General features: G+C 44.5%; 1 protein-coding gene across 1 annotated transcript; it reads right to left on the reverse strand.

Annotated features, from left to right (window-relative positions):
* Positions 1 to 878: 878 nt before the first annotated feature.
* Serpinb1 (serpin family B member 1) lies at positions 879 to 9,131 on the reverse strand. The gene is made up of 7 exons (XM_038334479.1): positions 8,989 to 9,131; positions 7,813 to 7,988; positions 6,071 to 6,208; positions 5,053 to 5,170; positions 3,375 to 3,517; positions 3,022 to 3,189; positions 879 to 1,390 (listed from the first exon to the last, which is right to left on the reverse strand). Exons 2-7 carry the CDS (start codon positions 7,978 to 7,980, stop codon positions 986 to 988), a joined length of 1,140 nt encoding a protein of 379 aa, XP_038190407.1. The 5' UTR covers positions 7,981 to 7,988; positions 8,989 to 9,131; the 3' UTR covers positions 879 to 985.
* Positions 9,132 to 10,154: the final 1,023 nt, after the last annotated feature.

Here is a 10,154-nt window from a genome sequence, read left to right on the forward strand (position 1 = left end):
AAATCATTACAGTATACAAAAGCATTATCCAACAGCAGGAGAAGAAAAAAGTTTCCTGGTGATTTGCTACAGTTTGGGTTCTATGACTATGGAGTCATTGCTACCAATTGTCCCCATTCATCAATTGCACTTGTGAATGTAGCCTTGGCTTGCCTGAGACCAGGGAGAGAAAAGAGGACGGGCACCACCTGTCTTGCTGAGGCTAATGAATCAAGTCTTAGGGAAGAACAAAATGTAGAATCTCAAACTCCATCCAAAGAAGCCCATCTGACGAAGGGTCATACCAATCCAAGAGTCCCCAGTTCAGCTTCCTTCACCACTATACAAAGCCATCCTATCACCATAGCAACCTGTGTAATGGCGGTCAAAAACACAGAAAAGCTGATTGATAAGGTCATTAATCCTACAGCATGGAATCATAGGAGGCAAATGTGTCTTCATAAGGAGGGGGTCCTTTGGTAGTCTTTGTTCCCATGGTGTATTTGTCTTTAACCCTCCCTTCAACAACCAAGAATGCCTTCAACTGTGGCTTCCAAAACTCTGTCTGTAAAAGAAACAACGTGGTCTCATTTCACAAAGCATAAGGGAAACTAGATAGTAATTGTTATTTGGGATTCATTAATTTAATTAATGCATTATTACTTGCCAGTTTAATCTTTCTTTCTCTTTTGCCTTACTCTAATTCTAAACTGAGAAACAACTGTCTTTTTCCATAGGTTACCTTATGGTCAAGAATTATACACCTGATTTATTGAAAAGAATAAGTGACCTTGTTGCACTTAAAAACAACCATTGAATTTATTTTGATTTAGACACCCATGCCTAAAGTCATAGATATAAAAAGCCAACAGGGTCAAACATACAAAGGAAACTAAAGATTAGTTTCTGGGTAGACATTTTATTGGCAAGGACAAATGGAAATTATCGCCATTGAAATCTCAGGGAATAAAACTCTAAGCTCTGCCTTGTACCTCTAAAGTCTCTTCTATGGGGAACAAACTCTGCCAAGGAAGAGCACGTTAGCTGTGGGATTGTGCCGAATGAAGAAGAGGAATGGGTGATCCACTGTGAATTCTTCCTCAGGCAACAGCATGGTGAACACAGCGATGCCTCCTGTGGCGGCGGCTGCCTCTGTTCCCTCCTCATTCACTTCCACAAAGGACTTGTGGATGATTTTTGATATGTAAAGATCTCTGGATCCTGACATGCCAGACAGATCAGCCTTGCTACTGCTAAAGAGATCCTGCACTCCCAGGCTGCCGAGGTTGGAGTTGAGTGTGTAGCTCTCTTCCAGCTTGAATCTGGGCAATTTAACATGAACATCAATGTTTTCCAAGTTCTCACGCTTGGTCCATTCACGAAGATTTTCCAGAGTCAATTGCTCCTCAATCTAGAATTAATGTAAGGCAGGAAGAAGTTAATTTATTACTGTGATAAGGTACTATTCAAATGAATGGATTCACAATTGGCACTGCTCATACGGTTTCCTTCATGCTTTCTGCCCCAACAGATTCTACTTAAAAGATCTCAGTTTTGTCTGTCAGTTGGTGGAATATAGCAGAACTGTTTTTTTAGGTTCTTGAGGGTCCAAGTACAAACACATTCAACACCAGGTCTGTCAGCCACTCTTCCACCCTCCTGCTCATCTGCCCATCCATCCCTCTCTCGATCCATCACCCACCCAACTCTTCTTCCCTCCTGCTCTTCATTCAGTCCACCCATTTATCTATTTCTCCATCCACTCAGGATTTCCTAAACCCCTATCACACTGAATCACTTTGATAAGCCATCACAGCTTTTATTATTGTAGTTGCTTGAATGGCACAAGGGAAAATTTAGATGTTTCTTCTGTTTATTCCGAAACATTCTAAAGTTGTAGTGATCTGTAAACTCCACTATAGCTGAAGTAGTCTCTAATAACTTCCGGATAAAAATTTTAAAAGGAACACAATGTATGGGACTTATTTCATTTAAAACGAGGAGAGAAGATTGCATAGGGCACACAGCTACAATCCCAGCATCTGTGAGCCACTGATGAAAGGTTGTGAGGTTAAGGCCAACCTAGACTGCACAGCAAGACCTTGTCCATTGGAGAGGAGTGGAGTCGCGTCAAGTAGAGCAGAACAGAGGAGAGTGGAGTGGAATAGAATAAGGATACTAATGGCACCAACTCTGTAGCATTGTTGTGACTATTGAATAAATCAATGTATTTACAGGGTTTGACACAGACTAAGTACCATATAAATATCAAGTATTATTGTGCCTCTATTGGACTAGATGTTGTACGGATAGTGAACATTTCTTTCTTGAGATTAGAGCCTCATTTTATAATAAAATAAAACACCAGAAAGAAAATACAACTGACAAAAGGACCACATTCATAGTGTCAGTAGTCAGTACCTACTCTGTACTTGAGAAATGACCCCTGATCCTTCCTGATTGCCAGAGTAGGCTGGAAAGGAACAAGAGCTAAGACACACGGTGGCCTAGGATTTCTGAGGGAAAACTGTAATCTTCACAATTGTGTCTACTTCTAACCCTGTCAGGAGACACCCAATCCCCAAAGGTGTAATCACTTCTTACTATACTTTTCTTTCAAGTTACTTCGAGAGACTTTCTGTGAGGGACCACTCATCATTGTTCCTTTTTCCTTTAAATCCTTAGCTGTTCCTCTGTCACAATGGCTCATGGAAAGCCGCAGACATTCTGAACATTTACACTGGAGGCTTCTGGGTTGAGAGTGTGGCTCAGGGACAGAACACTTTCTTAGCGCAAGGTACTTGGATACTTCAAATAGTAAGTAGTAATAATAATAATGATGATGATGGTGGTGATGATGATGATGATAACAGTATAAACATGAGGCCTCAGAGGAGCAAGCTCTGATGGACTATATTAACAAAAACGGTGGTGAACTGGAAGAGATTTCCTGTAAAATCTATGGATGAACAGCAAGCGTATGGGAAGTGTAAGCACAGCACGGTGAAAGGAGCCATGAATCATGATGCCGATAGCAGGTACCTTCTTAAGACCAGTGGACTCATCCTCGATGTCTTCTGGCAGCAGAATGACCATGCTAAGTTCTTCTCCCTGGTAAGGCAGCTCCAGCACCTTGCACTTCAGATCCTGAATGTACCCGAGTGGAAGTTTTTTCTTTTGATACATCATCTTCACTGTTTTCGTGTCTTTCTGGATGGTTACAAAAAGAAAATCATCCCAATTATTCCTTCTTGTCTTTCAAAGAGAGGAATTTGGGGCTTTGGGGAGGAGTTCTCAGTGGTAACAACCTGGCTTAATGAAGAGGCCCTATGGTATATCCCTGGCACTCACACACATGCAAACAAGAACAATCCAGGATGATAATGTCACCTGACCTTATTCAGTCGGAATGGAGCATCGGTTGTGTCCCGCTTCTTGAATTTGTCCTTCCACAGTCCCTTGAAGTAGATGGCATTCACCAGCACAAGTTTGGTCATACTGTCAACCACACCTGCAGCTAGCAGTTCTGGAATTTTCCCTGAAAAGATAAAGTCAGCTTTTTTTAAAGCTCCGCATTGGAATTCCAAACTTGAACTGATAATTTATTAGCTGGAAAGTGTGATTCAGGCATAGAACTTACACTTTATTTTGCTTTAACTCGGTGTTAAGTTAGGCACTTGTCCCATTTTTATTTGAAATAAGCCAATTTGTAAGGCCCACAAGTCTCACTGAGAGAGCTTGTGTCTAGCATGTCCTAAGGTTCCATCCCTTGAACCAGAAAAATAAAATCACTAAAATAAGTCAAATGTCTTCAAAGGTTTACAATCAGAACATTCTTCTTTCCTGGGTAGAGACAATGACCCTTATTTTGTGAATGATTGCTTCTTTACAGAAAACAAACAAAATTCCTTAGTGGAAATGTTTGTAGTCACTGACAAATGATGTCTTCAAATCTGCTAAGTAGAAGCCTGCTCTCATGAAAAGGGTTTTTTTTTAACAAATCTCTAAGAGACGAGACTTAGCCAGTGGATAAGTCTATTGAAACAGAAGCCATTCTCCCCACAGCCTGGCACACTGCTGGGTGGGAAGGGACGGGCTCCCCTGGGTGCTGACTCACACAGTAGCAAGACTGAAGAGAGATCCATTACCAAGCAGAATTGGGCCCAGAGTGTGAGTCACTCCCGACTCACTACCTGGAGTTACTGTAGGACAAGATGCTGGCTGAAACTATTACAAATTCAACAGTTTCTAAATACTGATTTCATATGTTCCGTAAGGTTTCACAACCCATTTCTTTCAATACAAGCATGAAACACTTTGGGAGAGGCATTTTTATTAATTTTATTCTGCATTTCAATGTTGATTTTAACTTTACATTGTAGTTTGGGGGAACCCATAGGTACTCAACTGCTTCCATTAAATCTCTCCACTGATAAATTTCTAACATCTGAAGTTCTCTCCCTTATACTAGAGAGCGCCAGTGCCCATAACTCAAAAGAGTTGGGAAGTTGAGGGAGAAAGAAGGAGATGCCAGTGAGAGAGTGGAAGGGGGAGTAAGAATCTATGCACAATAGCTCTGCCATGGTTCCGAAGGGCTCCCCAAATGCCCCTGTTTTAAAGGTTTGGCCCCTGATCCATACAGCATTGAAAGGCAGCAGAACCTTTAAGATGTGGGACCTAGACAGGGTTTTTCTTTTTGTATTTTCTTTTTAAAGAGGGTCCTGCCATATGTCCTAAAAGCAGTCCTCTTGCCTCAGCCTTCCAAGTGCTGGGATTGTAGGTCTTCATCATCAATCCCATTCTGCTCCTATTAAAAATAACGGTAAGACACTGGTCTCTCCCTCTTCCTTTTTATTCACCAGTGAGGTGAACGGGCCTCCTCTGCCATGTTATCTCACCACAAGGCACTGTATTTTCATAGGACCAAATCAATAGGGTCAATTGGTTACAGACGGAAACCACCAAAACTGTGAGTCCAAATCAGTCTTTTTTTTCTCTGAAGCTGATTGTGACGGATATGAGCAACAGCAAGGGGAAGCTGACTAACAGAGCCAGCGCAGCACAGTCTCTTACCTTCGGTTTGATCTTTGACCCACTTGTTTATGGTCTTCCTTGCATCGTCAGAGGCATGCTGGAAATCCACCGGGGCCAGGTCAGCACCGTACATTTTCTGAGTTGAAGCCAAGAACTCCTATTTTTTTTTAAAAAAGAAAGGGCTATGAATAACTTCTATTCCCTAAAGAAGTTTCCTAAAATCCTGAAAAGAAAAGTCACAAAATTTTAAAAGTTTCATTAAAATATAACCTTTGTACTTTTTTGTTGTGTTGAAAAATGCATAACACTAAATTTACTGTCCTAACCATTTTTTTAAGGTTATGGTGGAGTAGTGGTAAATGTAGCTCTTTATTTAACATTTCTGATGTTAATACAAAGGTTACTAATTCTTTTTGAATCTTATATCAATGCTTCATAAGCCAGCAAATGTTGGTTATACTTCTAGTGGCTTTTCAGGTCTGCTTTTGCTTTGTGTGTGTATGCATGTGTATGGTGTGTGTGTGTGTGTGTGTGTGTGTGTGTACATGTGTGTGTGTATGGTGTGCATACCTGTGCATCTGTGGAGTGTATGCGTGTGTACATAAGTGTATATGGGCATGCATACCTGTGCATTTGTGGAGGCAAGAGAAGTTATCGGGTGTCCTGGTCTTACGCTCTGCCTTATTCCTTTGAATCAAGGTCTCTTCCTGAGCCTGGCTAGGGTGGTGGCCCCAAGCCCATGATCCACCTAGTTTCATTCCCCACAGTTCTGGGATGGCAGGAGAGTATGAGGCTATGTCTGGCATCTTTTATGGGTACCGGGATCAAAACTCAGGTTCTCATGCTTGCACGGGAAGCTCTCTTACCCACTGAGTCACTTCAATACTGCTCTTGTTTTAATAAAGTATGGAGGAAGGATCTTTTTGTTAGAAAGACTGTAAGATGCAAACTCCACCTGCATTCTCTGTGGTTTTATGAATGACCTGCAACATGGCTGTGATGGGAAGAGTCTGTATCCCTTTAGGAGGTTTCAGAATGTGACGTGCTCTGTACTTACGGGAAGGAAATCGTAGGTTTTCTCTCCATACAGTCTGTTAGCAAGTTTCAGAGTGTGGGAAGCCCCACGCTTGCTCACTTCAGCATTCAGGCTTTGAAACCCTGAATGAACGTCCTCAACGGCATCGAAATGAAAGGCCTAAAGTAAAGAAAACATTATTTATACAATCACTGATTTTGAAGTTATAAAATGATTCCTTGATGTCTGCTTCCATCAAATTATTATTTTTTCTTAATGCTGATTAGCTCTAACCTAGTGTTTTATTAATGTGTCATCTGGAGAGCAAACAAAAGCGAACCAGAAATATATGGCTCAGTGAGACCTAATAATTATATTAAACTTGGCTTCTAAATAATTTTTAATAGTTTCACAAATATGAATGGTTAACACACTAAATATTTATATCTGATTTTCCCCCCCAAAAGATTAAATGGTATGATCATGTATATATTATGGGGCATATACAATTCTGCTAAAAATAAATCTCAGAAATATTGAAAATAAGTGAGACCCAAAAGGTAAGACTGACTGGGGCCTTTTTCTTTTGTTGTCTTACTAGAGTCCACAACTCACTCGAAAAATAACTTCCTTAAGTTTATTCTGGCGAGAGTGTAATTTCTCATCTATTAGGGGCCAATCAATGGGCCCTTTATGGTTTTATGAGGCCTGGGCTGGTTACTCACTCTATGGCACAAAGGACAAAAGGCACATAGGGTCCACAGTTCATGCTACTCACTGAGGTATGCAGTGCTTGCTACAGGGATGCACCTACTGGAATGAAATGTGGAAGAAGAGGTCTTGAGACTATTTGTTCCTGAAGTTGTAGTCCTGTAAAGCCCACAACATTGAAGTGAATGTTTCCTGTGAGGGGTACCTAGCCGCAGGTGCAGAGTAACCAGGCAGGTTTAGTTAGGAACCCCCTTCCCCATCCCTGTCTAGGCTTCCAAAGGTGGCAGAATTCCCTCTCAGAATTAACAAGAGCAGAAGTCCCCTCAACACACATTAAGGAAGACTAGGAAGCTTCAGGAAGGGAGACAAAGGTGACCTGCTGTCTCCTGTGTGTGTGTATGTGTGTGTGTGCGTGCGCGCGCGCGCGCGCGTGTGTGTGTGTGTGTGTGTGTGTGTGTGTGTGTGTGTGCGCCTGCATGGTAGGGGAGTGTTGATTCCTTTCGCCAGGCCACAAGGACTCTCCAATCCTTCCACAGAACCATGGCCAGTCAAAGGAAGCTGGAGAGAGTCACAGGGTTAACCCTGGGAACACAGACAGATGGCTGGCTATTTTTTACCTTGTCTCTACAAACAGGCACCACCACCATCCTGCCTTCTGGAGCATGTTCCCGTATCTCTCACGCTTGCAGGTTACACTGTCTTTCAGGCTCGATAAATGAGCAATGGTGTTTCCATGCAAAATGAAGATGGGAGAAGCCTGCTCTGAGGAGGTAGGGGGCTTACTCACTCCTGGGAAGAGGAGCATCAAGCCTGCAGGTATTGTCTTTGTTCCTGCTATGCCACCAACTGAACAGAAAGAGCGCTCTATGCGGAGTTAAAGCTGATAGAGAATGACCAGCTGATCTTGTTCTCGGAGGGGCTTTCCAGAAAGTCTGACTGCACCCCGAGCAGCTACTGAACCCAGTTCGACATGGTTTGGAAAACACCAGGAAAGCTCAGAGGCACGGCTGTTCGGCTGTTCGGCTGTTCACAGGGAGTTAGAGAGAGAGCTGGCCAGCTTTGCTTCTGCTCACCTTAGAGAGCTGGGCTGCAGTGTCGCCTTTGGTCCCCAGAAAGACCATGGCCAAGGCAGAGGAAATGCTGAAGGGTGAGACGAAGATGTTCCCCGTGGAGTTGTTTTCTGTCAGGGTGCGGAACAGCTCCAAGGCAAAGAGGGTGTTGGCTGTGCTCAGCTGCTCCATGGTGAAGGCTGCAACGCGGGGCCCGACATCAGCATTCCCAACTACTGCGCCCGCAAGACCATCTCCCTTAACTTTGCCAACCACCCCTAAGACCCTGTAACTTAGTATCTCCCAGGCTCCCCATCCCGCCCAGTCCCAACCTGTCCAGTCTTATCTTTCTCAAGAGGACAAGGATACTTTCCCAGGCACACAAAATGGGGGCTAGACTTCAGCTGTGACACAGACCCGGAGCCCAGGGTGTCTTATGACTCTAAGCTTCCAGACAGTGAGCTTGGCACCCCCTTCCCCCCCATTACATAGCCTTCTGTATGGAGCTCTCTCTTCCTGTGTTAGTCAAGTCCTTGTTCACCTGGACAATGAATCCAGAAAATATGCATACAAGCAGATTCTGGTAAAGATGACAATGATATCATTTTAGGGGGTCAAGTCTCCATGCCTGAGTTCCAGCCTGCAATCTCGGTTGGAGTGGGATATGCAAGTCTTGAGAAACCCTCTCTCCCAGAGTCAGACCGTAGGCGACAGGGAAGAGGACTCTCTGGAGTCCCTTTTGCAAACATCTGATGCCTACAGTGGGTAAGTGCTGCTTGGGGGGGGCCATCTGCTAACCTGGGTCTCTCCACTCAAAGCTTGTTTGTTCAAGTACGGGCCAATCACAGGCGCCGTGGATACTTAGCAACCAGGGCCAAAATCCAGTTCTTATTATTGAGGATCTAAGATCTCACTTGCTCCTCTCCGAGCCTCCCTGCAGACAGGATTGACCCGGCGCGGCTGCTGGGCACTGTCCCTTAGCTTAAGGTCTAAAAAGGGAGCTGCGGGGCGGGGGGGGGGGGGGTGATTCTGACTGGGATCGTCCTCCCTCTAGTCCGGGCGTGAGGTGGCGCTGGGGATCCAGGAAGCATTCCCTGATCAGCTTGGGTGAGCATTCTGCGCAGGGAGCAGGGAGCAGGGAGCAGGAAGTCTGGCGTCTCCTGCAAATCGCCTCCCTACGATGCCACCCGCCGGCCTTACCTGTGGCGTAGCAGTACCAGCTGCTGCAGTTCTAGGAAGAAGCGCCCAGGCCCAGCTGCAGCTCTTATAGTACGCGGAAGGGGAGTGTCGTCCTGGCAGGCCCAGCCTGGGTGGGGAGGTTCCTTCTTTGGTGACTGCTTACAACTGAGTTTGCCGGACAGCAAAAGAAAAGCGGAAGTTTGAGCGACCAGCAGGGACTTATCCTTTTCTCAGTTCTAGGAATTTCTCTGTTTCTCTAAGCAGAGACCTAATAAATTATTTATTCCTGAGCTATGAACAGCCGAAAGGATAAATGTCACCGCTCACAGGTGAAAGGATTCCCTTTTGAGTTCCATTGAAACAGTGGGAAAACTCTAGGGATCGTTTCTGTGTGTGTAGAGGGATGGGGCGAAGAAACACATCGTGGCCTCTTGGATAAGGAAGCTCGTTCCAAGCAACACCCTTGACTGCTCTACCTTTCCCCCCAAGGCAAGTGTCCGGACCTGTAAGGTCAACAGAACCTTTCAGTTGTCGTAGGTTCAGTTGTTGGTTTCGGTTGTTGTTGTTCAGTTGGTCCTTGTCTGCACACAGGGATCCTTGGATTGTCCATTCATTCTGTCGCCACACTGACTAGGTGTCCAGGCTGTCGGCAGTGGCAGAGGAGACAGTAAAGACGTAGCCTGATGTGGTGGCAGGGGTGGTCAGCATGGTCCTAACTATGCAGGGCCTGTTGTGTAGATTGTTTATGCTCAATCTAGATCAGAAGAGTGCCACAAAGTGACCAGATGGCGGCCATGCCCAGTGTACCCATGATTACAGTTTTACAGAGTCATCAGTGGGCACACCTCTGAGTCCTGGACCCTAAGCCACAGAAGGAGCCAGACAGTATAGGTCACTCGGTCCCTGCTAATAAGTTAGCTTGTAGAGTCAGCTGATCCCTTGGTATTTTATCTGGACCCAATCTTTAATATACCATTTCCATTAAACCACAAAATTCTGTTGTGCCTGTCTTTTTTTTTTTTTTAACCCAGTTGTGTTGCAGATCAAAATACCCAAGACTGGAAGATTATGAACCACAAAAATTTGTCTGACAGCTCTGCAAACTAGGGAGTCCAAGTTGGTCAAGTTGCCAGCAGGTTTGCTGTCTGCTTTCAATGTGGTCTCTCCTGAAGAGCGTGAGATGGCTC

This window comes from Arvicola amphibius, chromosome 6 (genome assembly GCF_903992535.2).
Source record: "Arvicola amphibius chromosome 6, mArvAmp1.2, whole genome shotgun sequence".
NCBI classification, from domain to species: Eukaryota; Metazoa; Chordata; class Mammalia; order Rodentia; family Cricetidae; genus Arvicola; species Arvicola amphibius.